The 16,287-nt window shown below is 35.3% G+C and overlaps 1 protein-coding gene across 2 annotated transcripts in view; it reads right to left on the bottom strand.

Moving 5' to 3' along the window:
* Window positions 1-16,287, bottom strand: part of LOC145686627 (phospholipid-transporting ATPase ABCA3-like) — a 252,882-nt gene that overhangs the window by 50,769 nt on the left and 185,826 nt on the right. For both annotated transcript variants that reach the window (XM_081760095.1, XM_081760094.1), the window contains exon 17: window positions 8,775-9,057. In XM_081760095.1, coding sequence (XP_081616221.1) covers window positions 8,775-9,057 — 283 coding nt within the window. The remainder of the gene's footprint in view (window positions 1-8,774; window positions 9,058-16,287) is intronic.

Raw genomic sequence — 16,287 nt, 5'->3', positions numbered from 1 at the left:
TGAAGTGCGTGTGACTGCCATCGTTCAACAGAATCAGGTTCGTCTGCGCAAGAAAAGCTACAATCTCGTGACCACGAGGTTCAGTCCGACAAGATCCCCAGACGGTATGGTAAGAGTTGAAGTCACCCACGAAGACAATAGGGGCAGGAAGCTGGTGAAAGACGTGTTCCAGATCGGCTGCAGTAAAGGCATCGGTGCGGGGGTGTACGCACAGCAGATGGTCATAGGCTAGTGCAGAAAGATATGGACAGGAACGATCTGAAGAAAACTCGTAACATGCAGCATAGAGGAATGGTAGCAGTCAGACACTCTAAGAGAGACATCGCCGGCCACACGACCAGCCGTGATCTTGTCGTGACGATATAGCGTGTATCCGGCGACTAGACAAATGCTGGTAGACGTGAAGTGAGTCTTGGAGACAGAAGATCACGGGGTCCAACATTGACAGGAGCTGACGAAGTTCCGCATGGTGATTGGCATATCCGTCGAGATTCCACTGGAGTAAGGCCATAAGTTAAGCAGAATCGACAACAAACAGTTTCGATCCATGCTTTCCTTTACGACCAGACCCAAGTTGAAATGCATCTAAGTCGTCATCCTCCACCTCCTCCATAGACGAGACACCGCTTGCAGAGGAACTGCGTGGTTTCTGCTTAATCTTCTCTTCGTCGGGAGGGCTCGGAGAGGGCTTACGGGATGACTTTGACTTGCCAGTGTGGTCAGAGGATGCTGACTGAGAAGTTGGTATCACCATCTTTTTCTTTCGCTCTTTCTTCGGAGGCTTGCTAGGTGTGCCAGGAGTAGAGGACAAAAAACTGGTCGCGGAGAGAGTGAACAGAAGTACCTTTACTAGAGGACTGCGAGGCTGTAGCCCTGGCGGACGACCGAGGCGCAGAAACAGTAGAGGCAGCAGCAGTCGATGGAGTCGCACAAGACATTAAGACGGCACCAGAAGTGCAACAGCCAGCAGAAGCCGGAACAGAGCCGGTCTGCGTGGATGCATCTGTTGTCTGAGTTCCCACAGAGGTCATAGATTTCACCAAGGAAGAGAAACTGGTACTAAAATGTGACTTCGGCTCAGCTCTACGGCGGGCCTCCGCTGCAGAGATCTTCTCGGTTACGATATGTTCTTTGATCACTTTCTCCTCCCTGAATTTGGAACAATCTTTAGACTAAACAGCATGGGCACCAGTACAGTTGACACATTTCGGATCCATCGTGCATGGAGCAGGATCATGTGGAGGACCACCACAGTTCCCACAAGTGGCCGTCCCATTACAAGAAGGCGCAGAATGGTCAAACCGTTGACAGTTAAAGCAAAGAAGCGGAAAAGGAATGTACGGTCTGACCTTCAACTGGAGGTAGCCAACCTTCAAAGCAGTAGGTAAGGTGGACAGGTCGAAAATGACGATATATGAATGTGTCGCCTCTAATTGCCCATTCTTCTTCACGTGAATCCGTTGGACTCCTGTAACATGGAAGTCACGGAGCTCTGCACAGATTTTATCAACTGACATCCTGCAAATTGCGGCAGGTAATCACGCCCTTGCTAGAATTGAGCTGATTATGGGCTTCAACCAGGACAGGAACGGTGTCGATGGACCCACATTTCACCAGCAGCCGCGACTGTTTGTTATTGACGGTATAGACAAGTATATATATATCAAGTCCCGACTTCGTACGATGGTTTTGAAGTAATAGTGTAGAATGTGGGGATTTGGCGTCATTGCTCGTTGGGAATGTTTACACCACAAGTACTATAACTCAAGAGCGGTTCGAGATATCGCAAAAATAAACCCAAAACCCACCATAAAGGACATATACACACAAAATCTCAACTTACCACCCCCACTCTCTTCCCTGTGAAATTTTGACACTAAGACCGTATCCATTACCCGGTGAGGATTTCTCTAAAAATACTTGTACCTTAAAAACGGTGCCAGACACTTCAATAGCAATGTCACAAACTTGTTTTTTACTCGATTGTTTACGCTGCATCAAATCTCAACTCGTACGATTTTGCTACCCCGTACAGTACGTGTACCCAGTACTCAATACTAAGTACCACTCATCAAGAACAGTCTCAGATATAGGTTTACGATTCTCTCTAGCGATTTACGGGTGATTTAAACCTCAAACGTGATTCTTACAGGGACCATGCACATGCAGGGGTTATGCAAGGGTATGCAGACGCTATGCCAGGGCTACGAAGAAGCCATCAGGTCTTGTAGGGTTGAAATCTACTTTTTAAGCATGAAACATAGCACCGTTGTTTACAGTATATTAAGTTATTTACTTGTTCAGCGCTGTAAACCACTCTCGCACTTTCCGCCTTCTCTCCTTCAAAAGGGCCATGCACAGTCACACACGCATATTCAAAATATGTGCATGCTTAGATATGTACTTGATTTTAAGACTAAAGACTAGCAAGTCACTTCCACATACTGTACCGAGTATCATAGCTTTCATCTGTGTTACAAATTCGTTTTGCTATATGTTCATTTTTGATGTCATGTTCAAAAGAGGTAGAGACAATAAACACAACACTACATATGATGTCATCTGTAACTGCTTCAGTGAAGTCTACAACGATTCATGTAATGTCCGATTATTAAATGCCATTTGTTTCCGCTTGCTTGTTCATGACATACATAAGATCGTTCAACATTGACATTCAAACACCGTTCATTCACAATGAACAACCTAAGAAACAACTAGAGAGGGACATCACTGATGTATCAGTAATTAAAGAACAACTTGTGAACTTTCAACTGTTTTGTGATATCAATAATGATTTGAGAGTGATATTAACAAAAAATGTTATTCCGGAAGATACTTCAAATGACATTCTCAATGCTTTTGAAAATGGCAAACGAATTATTGACACTATCATTAAGACACGTCTACTTCCTGAATCCCAAGTTAATCTGTTTGAGACTATACCAAAATCAAACCAAAAAACATTCAAAGACAACGTCGTAACGAAGTAAGACAAAAGTAAGACATTTGGAGTCTGTCACACAAGTTAATCAGCGACTAATTACATGCATAGCCCGATGTCCAAGTGTTGATTTTCGATTTCTCCTACAACATGAGCTGTTTGAATATCCTCCATCTCTGTTCACGTCGGATTTTTCACCTATCATAAGTCTGCTTTATTTTAGCTTCTAACACAGGATACAGTAGCCACTGCAAACAAAAAGAATCTTCAGTGCTCAGTAGAACTGATTATTGATGGTATGGCTTGTGTGCACAAGGTTGATAAACCAAAGAGTGGTAAAACTTTTGGATACCTTGCAAATTCTTTCACTGAACTTATTTTTTCCAATTATTCAGCAACATGCAATAGAATTGATGTTGTTTTTGATAGACATGTCTCTCCGTCTATTAAATCAAGTACAAGAAACTTTAGATCTGGAAACGCTTTACCCATCAGAAGGATTATTCAACACAGAGGAACGCCAATTCCAGCATCATGGAGGCATTTTATGGCGCTGCCGCAGAACAAAGAGAACCTTGTTCATTTTCTCAGTGAGGAACTTCTTAAACATTCAAAAAGATTACCTGACAACAAAGTACTAACTGGAGCCCTTTCATCTGGTAAAGCAGTGTATTCTGCAGCCAAAGAAATCCCGGACCTACATTCAGACCAGAAAGAAGCAGACACAAGGATATTGTTGCATGGAAAACAATCTTTAGATGAAGGATTTACATCGCTGCTCTTTTCTAGCGACAATACAGATGTATTCGTCCTTCTTGTGTGGCATAATTTAGGCTCTCGCGTATGGATGAAGAGAAGCAACCCAACTAGATTAATATCAATCTATAAGATTGCATCTGACATGTCATGTTGTGGTATACGGTCCTCTTTGCTTTCAATTCACAGCACTACAGGCTGTGATACAACCAGTCAAATAAGTAGGCATGGGAAGAAGTCAACTTGGAAAGTATATAAAGACAACTATGAATTACTGACATCTGTGGGACTGGAAAACGAAGTGGCTTCTGATGTGTTCAAAGAATTGAATATTTCCTTGTCCTCCTTTTCCACTCCAAACCTACTGTATCCGAAATAAATTATCTTAGATTGAAGCTATATCATCAGGGAAAGATTATTCAACAACTGCCCCAACAGAGGATGCTTTATGACAGCATGTCAATCGTGCAAACTATCAAACGATCGTTTGGAAGAGGACACTTCAGCAACATCAAAAGTTTCCAACACGTACAGATTGCAGCTGGCAAACGAAAGAGACATCGTGCGTACCAATTATAACAACGCATCCATCAGTTCCTACAAAGTATTTGCGTATCACAAGCTGTAAGTGCAAAAAAGAATGTAAATCATAATCTTGTTCGTGTAAATATGCAAGACGTTCATGCTTTCCAGCATGTGGCTGTTATAATCAAGTTCCTGTAATGAGTATGCATCTCAAGACAACTTATCAAACTCAGAAACTGAAGTGAGTGATGAAGAATACTGACTATAGATGGCACTGTGAGAATCCACAAATGAAACTTTCTTTTCGTTTTACAACTACAGTTATAGAGTTAACTTTCAGTCCGCTCTCATGTAATGTATTCGATTGAAATTGTTTTCAATTTAAAGTATTAATAAAACACAGTAAGATGACCTAACAACCTTGACCTTAAACACAAAAAATGGCTTAAACAATGTATACAAGTATTTTCATTTATATGTATGCATCATAAGCTTTCATTTGATACCCCACATGACTATATTCTAACTAAATTGTATTACGTAATTTGTCAATACTTACTCCATCTTTGAACCAATATGGCGGCCACCCTACCAATTGCCGAGGTTGGCAACATTACTTTTCTAGCTCTTCGTATCAATGTTTATCAAGATAAAATAGTTGCCGCTTTTGGCAATGAGAATCCTACGGGGTGACATATTTCTATATTTTGTTACCCTACTATCTAATCCAATTGACCTTTCTACGAAGGATGGTGGCCAGAAGAGTCCTCTTTTCTCCTTATCCGTTTTAAAACATCTTCGTTTGTTACTCTTTCTGTCCATTTTATCTTCTCCGTCTTCCTCCAACACCACATTTCGAAGCTCTCTAAATATTTCTTCTCTAACTTCCGTAATGTCCTAGTCTCTGAACCATAAAGTCCAATGCTCCATATATAGCACCTGACCAATTTCTTCCTAAGTCCAATATTAAGGCTGCTAGTTAAGAGTGATCTTTTCTTGTTGAATGCTTCTTTTGACTGTGGCGATTCTCGACCTGGTCTCTTAGGCCCAGTACGCGTCTCAAAATACTTCCCGGATATTTGAAATAGTCCACCTCTTCAATTTCTCTTTGTTCTATTCTGACCCGTAAGGGCGCATTTCCACGGGATATTCTCATGACTTTCGATTTTTCAATGTTGACTTCCATCATTCTATATACTAGTTTCCTAGTGTCAACTGTTTTGTCAATCATCTCCTGTAATCTTTCTTCAATTCTAGCTATAATAACCGTATCATCTGCATATCAGATCTTGTTAATGACATACAGGAAAACAAATCATTTAATATACAAAATCACTTTGTTTCTTAGTGTAAGAGCTAAGAAACTTATGACCATCAAGATATAAAAAGATAATGAATATGTCTAAATTTCTCTTTCGTTTATTCCCTCGTCAAATAATGAGATGGGATAGGAACATACCATAAGAAGAAACATTTATATACCAGCTATGATAAATTTTGTAATACTAATCCGTGTTGATTAATTAACTCATAACTTCTTTCATATTTCTTAGAATATGTTACTGTTCTTATAAGATACATAAGCTTAAACTGTAGTCTTTATTCCTAACAAACAAATAGGTAGCTTATGGAACAATAATTATGTTTCTCAATATACGTGCGTATAAACAATGAGTATATTTTTCAATCTATAACGAAATTGGTTTTAGGATATTTTCTTGTATACACTCTTGCCTCTATTTGCTACAATGTATGGGAATATTACAGTATTCTAATTTCTGGAATTCCTCTTGTGCTTATGGACATTTCTTCTTACTTGGGCAGCTATTTATTATACAATACTACTTATAAAAACACTTTATCGCCTAATTAATACAGAGTATACAGGGTGGACAATTTATCTTGAAACGTCCTTGTAAATTTGAAACTAGTTAGTAAAATTGAACGAAAGTTTGTAAAACGCAAACATCGATAAGGGAACATTATTTGACGTATTCCTTAATACCATTCGATTAACAATGTTGCCAATCCAATTTAAAGTTACATGTATACATTATAAGTGGCACTACGTCATGTTTTTACATATTTAAAATCTACATGTTAAAAAATAAACATACAACACCAGTTTTATTGTTCGATGTTACAAAGTGCGGACGCTATAGTGTCATAAACAATTATATTTTGGAGGCCTTTACATAGTATTGTAGCGTTATTTTAATATCTTATTGGAAAAAGTTTTTAAAAAGTCTTCTAATATTTCACTTCTGTATTTTATTTATTCAGTATAAAACGGGACTGTGGTGGCTCAGTGGCAGAGCGTTCACCTCTGGTGCATGGGGTCCTTGGCTAGAACCCAGCTCGCTCCAAGTGAACTTTGTGGTAGACAGACACCGTGTGCTTGGGTTTTTTCGGGGTTCCCCCGTTTCATCTCACTTTCTTCATTCTACCATTTCATTCATTTCTCATCATCACCGTCTCCTTTAGCCTAGCCAGCATATCCGTGGGACGTAAAACTTAAAGATTTCATTTCTTTCCCTTCTTAGTATTGAAGGACTACTTTTAGAAAAGCAATCTGTGCGCATGTTCCTCATATTTCCAGAACGGGTTGACATATCAAATTGCTGTGAACGGTATAATAATCCTTACGTCTATTGAAAATCTATGAAGATATTGCATGTGATGCTTGTTTAATTTAAGCACTTTTTGAAGAAAATAAAGAAGTAAGTATTCGATACCAGCATATTTTAAATATGTATTGACAATTCTACCAGCATATTTTAAATATGTATTGACAATTCTGTCTTATTTGCGTTATTACTGTTATAGAGGACTCCATAGATATGCATTGACAGGTCCGTCTTATACTTGCGTTATTACTATTGTAGAGGACTCCATAGACATTCATTGACACGCCCGTCTTACTAGCTTTGTTACTGTGTAGAAGACTTTAAAATTTAATGTTTATGGATGATTTTCATATCGTGGCATCCTTAGTCAGTAACTCTGAATAATCAATATGACACTAGTTTTTGTTTAACATGTGTATTTGAAATAGGTAGTAACCTAACCTAGTGCCATTTAAAACAATATATATATTTTATGTTGGCTTGGCATTGTTAATCGGGTGGTATTGCTTACTATATCAAACAGCGTTTCTCTGTATATATATTTGTACGCAACAAAAGTCCATCGAATTATGTTTATTAGTTTAAAATTTACAACAGCGTTTTAAGGTGAATAGTCCACCCTGTACAGGGAACGATGATCAAGGACTAAATACTTTTGAAAGCAAAATTTGAGGAAAATGTCTCTAGAATATTAAGAAAAACAGATGAATAGAGAAACTTGAATTATGCGCAATTTTACAATGAGTATTTACCAACAAATCTAATGATTTGATAAAGCTAATCAGAGGTACATAAAGTATTTATCGGAGAGCATCTTGACAAAGGCTTTTGAATAGTACTAGCAGAATAGATAGGGCATTATGAATGCATGCTTCTATATAAGTAATGTATGATCTGTAAACCAAATTGCATTTATAGGTATATTCTAAGGATATTTTCACTACATTAACGTACAGAACTGTATACAGACATGTTAGTACGTATGAAGAGATCTCTTTCAACATTGTTCAAATTGTTCAAATTGTTTAAAAATGGCATTACTTTCAAACATTTTGGATATCTTGTATTAGATGGATTCTATTGCGTAAGATAATATCCAGGGACGAGAATTTGCTTGTGTAACATTAACCCCTTGCGTACCAGTGACATCCATGTGAATGTCATAAAATACTCCGTTGCAAAATACCAGTGACATCCATATGGATGTCATAAAATACTCCGTTGCAAAATACCAGTGACATCCATATGGATGTCATAAAATACTCAGTTGCAAAATACCAGTACATCCATGAGGATGTCATGAAAACGTAATCCTTATTAAGGGTCGTATTAATCCTGGAGATGATGAAAATTTTTAGTGGTTGCAAATCAAGAGTTAGTTCTACTATTTCTCCTTAGGTGGCAACACCTTACTGACAGAAAAGAAAAAGTTTTGTCTTAGTAGATGGCAGGCCTAAGCATGTGTTTGTTTTAATGATAAACAAATAGCAACTTCCAGATCATATTTCGAGATCGGAAAAAGAAAAATTTTGTTTTCGATCTTCGGTCAGTGTTGTCAACCTGTAGCAGCATAAAATCACTCCAGAACTTCAAAATTTCAATTTTTCAGTTCAAATGTTCCACAATGCAAATATATTTTTTTTTTTTTTTTATCAGTAATGAGAATGATCTCACACGTATACAATAACTATGACCTATATAACGGTCTAACCTGATATTACAGCAAGCATATAGGAAAATGACACCCCGAACGCAAGGGGTAAGCCTATACTTGAGTTACTCCATAAAGATGGCTGAGTTTTAAATATTGTGAGAAAGAAAAAGTTTCATTTCATATGCACAGCAGTATTCTATAACCACTTGTTTATTGTAATTTGTGAGCATTTACTTCTAACCAAGAAACATAGAAACCATATGGCACTTACCCATATATCCCTTGTGTACATATTGTTTAGTTAGGAATGTCGTCATAAGTACAACAGGCACTACTATTCCTATTACGTAAATAATCATGTCCCGCATAAAGAGTGTGAGCCAATAGAACAACGGACTTACTCCTGTCATCAATTGCAATTGCTTTAGCTTCTGAGATCTTTCCTGTTGTGGTAATATCCCAAATAAGCTAATAACATGTGTTAATGGTATTACCAATAAACCAAGGACGAGAAGAACTGTGAACTGTTCTATTTTTGATATGAAAAGATCATCCTGAAATTAATAAAACAAATTAAAGCAAAATGTTTCCTTAACATAAGTTCTCCGCAAAACTTACATTTAATATCTAACACTAAATATACACTGGTGTGCATAGTTAAAGGGCAAAATATACGAAGTAACATAAAATATTCCGTAGTCATTACAAATAAGTGAAATTTTTTCTGGCTAAATTGTTAAACAAAAACCCAAAAATGACAAGTAAAAATGGTAAAATAGAACAAACATGAGCTTTTGAAAAAATAGGTACTAAAATATTTTAGAAATGTAATAGCCTATAATTGGTTTAGTAATCGATTAAAAAAAATATGGATCATAAGAAATAATATGTTTTATTGTGCAGTTAGTAATTACAATTTAAAATCTTCGGAAGCTTGCAAGTTGCGCAATCCGTAAGGGATGACATCAAATGATCTATTTATCATTCTTCAGTAGTAACAATGAACAAAACAGTAAACGCAAAAGCTCTATCACACTTTATTCACACAAGCTCAGCTAGCAGTGTAGAAAACTTTCAAAACATAAGAATACTAAAATGAAATACTAGCAGCCTATTCTCGCTTAAGAAAGTTATTTCATAAATTTGTTCTCTGAAATTATCAACAACTTCTTAAGATTTTTAAACGAAACACTTTGTTTCCTATCAGGCAAAATTCGCTTTAGATATGAAAATGATCTTTCCACATCCTCAGATGTAGCTGGAATATACTGCAAATAAATAACTTGGGAAGGATTCATGTCATTGTCATCAGTTACATCAGCATCACTTTCCATAATAATACGTAGTAATGTTCTTCAATTTTGCTAAATCTGGAGAACCAGTTATAACACAGTCACACTTTCTCCGAATATGAGCTCTTGTCACGAGCTACACAACACTCATATGACTTACACCAACTTTGAAGATTTTTCAGGGAACTAGATAAAATATTATTTTATATATATATATATTATAGCTTGGTAATAGCGTCTGACAACTTTGCAAAATGTGTTGCAAGGAAAGATAGTTTTTTTTTTTTTTCCAAGGAATTCTTCAAGTAAACTTTGAGAAATCTTAATTGAAGACGCATCAATCTCATTAAAAGTATCAATGATACTTTTGACGGATTCAAAGCTATTAGCGTGATAGAGAACAGTTATAATCCATGTACCCCGTCTCGTTCAGACGGACTGGGGTGAGAACAGAAGTTCTGGAGCTAATTCACAAAAGGCACTGGTTCGCGAGGGAGTTCTCAAAAATACCTTTTTTCACATTTGGTACAAGAAGATTAAGGGAAAATGACAATGTACTTCTGCAATTCTATGTAGTGTGTGTGTCAGACAGGTACTTGGGGATAGAACCTTAAGGAATTTTGTTGCGCTTTTTATGTATCCAGCTCCGATTCTGAAAAAAAAAAAAAAAAAAAAAAACTCCTCTATCGTGTTTCATGCATTCTAACCACAGAATAGCCAGCGATTTTGTAAAAAGTTGTACAATTGCCGTGCCATTTATTTTTTTCAGAACTTCTATGTAATAAAATATGTTTATGCATTTTCTTCTTCTTCCAAAGTTTCAATCACAACACAAGCAATGGATCGCCCTAGAATATCGCATGTTTCATCAATTGAAATTCATGTATTTTTGTCACCAGCACTTTACTTACGGACATCGTCAATAATTCTGCTGTACGCTCTATCAATAGAAATCTTTCTCAAAGATGACTCACTTGGACTTTTTGTTTTGTGAATTTCTGGAAATTCAATCGGAAAACGTCCATTGGGAAGACCTAGGCGCAGATGGGATGACAATATTAAGATGGATGTCGCAGAAATAGGAATACAAAGTAGAAACTGGATCCAGTCGGATAGGGACAGAAGTCAGTGGAGAGCTTCGGGTTGCATAGGCCATAGAGTTAGTTAGTATTTCTCGAGAAAATTTCTAAAGGAAACATTTTCAAACTTCCATACAGGAATGGTCATGTTAATTAGAGCTTTATACAGATCATTCGCAAAACTGTTAGTAATGAAACGGGATTCGTGAATGTACCAAGAAAATTCTGAACCTTTTCATCAGCTGGTTTGCGTGTCCTTGCAGATCTGTGTTTTCAAAATGATGTATGACAAAATAACGCTTCTTAACGAAACTCACAGTTTGACATAATTTTTAAAACAGTAGAGAACCATCTGTTGAGAACACACTACAAAATTTTCGATCTTCTCTTGCCTAGGAAGGCATTCTTTCGGTATCTTGAACCACTGAAATGCACATCAACAGCAGATATGTGTCACACACGTCAGCGACTGACAATAACTGCTTATACCTGACTTTCTCTTTAAAATAAGCATGTTTGTTTATCTTTGTCATTCAGAATTTCAAGAACTGGAGATGCACTATCACCTCCTTTTCACTTGTCACACTCCAACGGCAATAAACTGCAGTTATTAGACACTGCGATCTCTTGACCAAATAAGAGTCAGCCAAATTTTTGGTATGCTGCCATTCGTGCATAGATAAAAAGCAGTGGAAAAGAAAATAGAAAACTGGTAACAAATTGCGTCTAAATTGTGAAATTGCACTCTACTGAAATAATCATGAAAATTGTAATATATGGCATTTATTGTATTTAGCCATTAATTTCGGGATTAAGTAATAACTAATAATTTATATAATTCAGCTCACATATAATTTACACTTTCAAGATATAAGTAAGAATTATATCCATGCAAATGATAAAAGAAGAAATTTTCAATATTATTTTGTACTTACAACTTTCCTTCCTTTCAAAAATGTATGAGATGTTCTTTCCCAAATGCTCACTTTATCAAAGCAATAAAGTTTCTGCTTTTCATCTACAACGTGTTTTATTAATTCCTGGCGTAACAAAATCAACTTAACTGCTATTATCTACAAATTTAACTAATATAAACATTGCAATATAATGATTATCTTTGTTACTGTCATATGAGGGTCTACACAGGTGCAGTGCAAAATGACTTAGTCGCCTATATCATTTATAATTTTTATGTGTAAGAATAAATTGTATATTATGAGAATGGAGTTGAAAGATTCACAATAATTATATAGTAGGGATGGCCACATTTTCCGGAAAAACGGAAAACGGAAAATTTTCCGGAAAAACGGAAACGGAAAATTAAACGGAAAATTTTCCGGGAAACGGAAGACGGAAAATTTTCCGGAAAATCGGAAGACGGAAAATTTTCCGGAAAATCGGAAGACGGAAAATTTTCCGGAAAAACGGAAACGGGAAATTTTCGGGAAAAACGGAAGACGGAAAATTTTCCGGAAAAACGGAAAATGTGATTTCCGGAAACCGGAAAACTCTTTTTCCGGAAATGACCATCCCTATTATATAGTCTTTTAGTATTCATGCTAAGTTTAATTGTTTTAATGTATCGTTCTATATTAAGTTATAAATTAACATATTCGATCGTCAGTTCAAATGTTGTAATAATATAATTGCTATATTATTTGATAGCAAATGTTTGTACGCAATAGTTAAAGTATGAACATTAGCGCAACCAGCTATAAGCTCGGAGGGCCCAGGCCTCTCCCGAAACTAACCTGGCCTATTTATACAGCAACAGTGAAAGACAAATTTTGGTGAAATTTTCAAAAAAATCATGATTGCTTGTCATTTGTCCAGTATCTTAAAAAATATGCGAACTCTCTCTCTCTCTCACACACACGCGCGCACGCACCGTACGCGAAGAGTGCTCTTACTCTGCATTGAGGCATGAGACATCACATGCGAAATTTTGTTTTGTGAAAGTTTACTGATGTACTTTTCGAATAACTGGACTTGCAAAGAAGCCAAGAAGATTTGGTATCAAACTGTAAATATGGAAAACTTCTCAAATTGTGAATTAATTGTAGAATATTGTACTGAATAGCTTTAGTGATCATTTAATAGGATATAATTCATTGATTAGCAAAAATGTGCTATGTATGAAATTGGTAATGCATCGAGCTTTATGTATCAAATGATACTACATTTTTAACCTTTCTTACACAATTTTGTGAAGTTATATGCATGAACAATAACTAAAATTGACAGCCGATAAGTTGCTTATAATATTGTAGCATTTAACTGTATTTTCATAGCTATTAAAGTGTTTGATCTTGGAAAGCACCTGCATCTGTACCACAGGATTGGAAAATTTCGATTAGTTCACGACTACATTTAAAATTCCATTGTTATAAATTGTAAAGAGTATTTTTTGTACATTTTATTGAGTAGTATTGCAAAGTTCGTAATGTATTAATAAACCTAAAATAGGTTAATCAATAAATGAATATTGAATTAAGCCAAAGCACTGTGCAAAACGAAAAACCCACTGAAAACCCTAAATTAATTTCTTAGAGTAATAAATGTTAATAAAGAATGCATAATCACATGCAAAAAATAAATATGTACAAAATAATAATTAGAGTGCAAGTTTAAAAAATTAAAACCGTTAATAATAGGGGAATTTGTGAATTTGAACTTCTATTTTAAGACCTTTTAGCATGTTAATAATAGAGATAACTAAATTACGTGTACTAGAGAGAACTTAAACTTTCAATTTTGTCCATATCAGATGATGTAGCACGTCGTTTTCAGACTACTGTGTCTTGGCCCCTCCCGAAATAAAATCTTGGTTGCGTCACTGAGTATGAATATAATGATTGTAATAAATTGTTTCGTAATTCGCTTAGAATCGAATATCTTCTGTAATCGTATTGTGGTTGATTGGAGAATGTTGTAGAAGTCGATTGTAAGCATACAATTTTATATATTAAATCATAGTTCACATTATACTGTTGTACTTTTGTTACATTATTTTACAGATATTAAAACAACTATAAATAATAAGCCAAGTTCCACTATAAACAATTAAATTTAATTATTTTTATTTTTCATTTAATGTGCCAGTTCCCAATGTACTAGTAATTTTCTAGTTCTTTTAAAATTACATTGGCCTTAATCCTGATGATGAGCACATAGAATTTAGAGCTTGAAATATAGTGCTAATTATGATTGATTGTTATTAGAAAACAACGGGAGTTACCTGCTTGTTTACCTTGTTTATTTGTTTCATAAGGAACAATGTCAAAGCCATAAGTAATATGAAATGTCATGAAAAGTCATGAAAATATATGTTATCAGACCTGAAAGTTCTAAATTAGATACGTACTTAACTAACTAATTCTATGGTCTATGGAACTTGGAGATTCAATGTTGCATCCATAAAAGCTCTCCATTGACTTCTCTGTCCCTAGGTCTTCCTAATGATAATTTTCCGATTACGTTTCTAGTTAAAATTTTGAGTGTTCCTATTTTCTTCCATTCTGGCTACATGACCTGCTCACTTGAGCCCTCTAAATTTAATGACCCTAACAGTGTTTGGTAAACGATATAAATTATGCAGTTCCTCGTTATGAAGTTTTCGCCATTACCCACTTCCATCCCTCTTGGATTCGAATATTCGCCTCAGGATTTTATTCTCAACTACTTTCAGTCTGCGTTCTTCCCTCAAAGCAAGCGAACGTGTGTCGCAACCATACAACACTACAGACATAATCATTGCTTTAAATATTTTAAGCTTCAAATTCTTCGACAGGGTACGCGAAGATAAAAAGAGTTGAGACTGAATAATAACACGAATCTCTCCCTTCAGTCGACAATTAATTTCTTCGTACTTATAGTTTTGGTCTGTTAACATTGATCCTAGATATTTGAAAGTATTCACTTTGTCGAAAGTATTGTTTAACAAGTTAATATATTCATAGATTGTAGTATGATCGCGAGGTATTTTCCATGCATTTAGTTTTGTCGGCATTTACTTTTAAATGTGTGTTCCTGTAGGCGTTGTAATATAATGTATGCATTTGTTTCTATTATTCTTCTATCATCCTATTTCAGATTTACATCATTAACACACCCAATATCTCGGTAGCTATCTTTGATTTACCGTATAGCGTATCCCAGAACAAAATTAAATAATAATACTGACTTAAGAAATGTAAATAAAACATGTATCTTAGGAATTAACGGTCGGTATGAAACATTTTAGGTAGATGCCGGGCACGGCCACGGGAGACCAACCCCCCTAAGGTTTCACTGGCCTCCCTAAAATTTTCACGGTAGACTTGCAATGAACTATAATATGTTTGGATCGGGTTCCCCTAATTTTTACCGGGCTCCCCTACATTTTTGGGTTGGCTACGTGCCAAATTTTAAGTAACGTGACATCTCAACTTTACAGAATCTCCAAAATTAATTTTTTACAGTGGAATTTTGTTATACTGAAAGAAGTCAGTTCTTATTTGTTGTTTCATCTATTCCCTGATCTACATATATTACTACAACATAAATTGTTGTAGTAATATACAACATTACTACAAAGACGAAAAATATGAAATCTACAATTAAACAATGAAAGCGCATCACTGTAATAGCATGAAGTGTAGTGTCATTCCTCAGTTATTCATATATCCATTGTTATGTTATACATGTTAAACACTTCTTAAGGGAAAATTTAATATTAAAATGAACATATATGTATAATTCAAAGAAAACTTATATAATTACAGGTAATTTTTAATATTTTACAATAAAAAAGAATCCATTTTGGCTACTTATTTAATCCAACAACGCTAATTGGTTATTTTAAATTACTATTCTGCTCGACCGATCATGTACATGTATGAGAATGGCTACCATATCATCTGAATAACAAAATTATGTCACATATATATTTATATCTGTATCTAGATAGAGAGATAGATATTCTAAAGAACGATAAATTTTAAGTAAAATTATGAAAAAAAAAGTTAAATACAGGCCAAAAAAGGAACAAGAAACGCATTTTTCATTTTTTATAATAAAAGTTGAAATTCGTTAAAATGAAGTACTTTAACATACCTCAAAAATGAAGTGAAAAAGGACCGAAAAATAATTTTTACTGGCATACATTGGATCAATATTTTATTGTATGACGTATCCGTTCTCGTTTCGAAAAACATTTTAATCTATGTTCTCTCGTTCCTTTCCTTTATTTTTATATTTTAAAAAGGACCCTTCGAAATATTTATTCTCGCCAAAGCGAACAACTTCTTTGTTTGAAATAAATTAACGATATTATAATATGACTTTCATTTAAGTATCTTAACAATTTGTTTTTACTAATGGATTCAATAATTATATCATGTGTATATACATAAAAAAAATAACCTCATCATGT

Source organism: Thermobia domestica, chromosome 5, assembly GCF_964235325.1.
Source record: "Thermobia domestica chromosome 5, izTheDome1.hap1.1, whole genome shotgun sequence".
NCBI classification, from domain to species: Eukaryota; Metazoa; Arthropoda; class Insecta; order Zygentoma; family Lepismatidae; genus Thermobia; species Thermobia domestica.
This window is presented reverse-complemented; position numbering and strand designations above follow the sequence as displayed.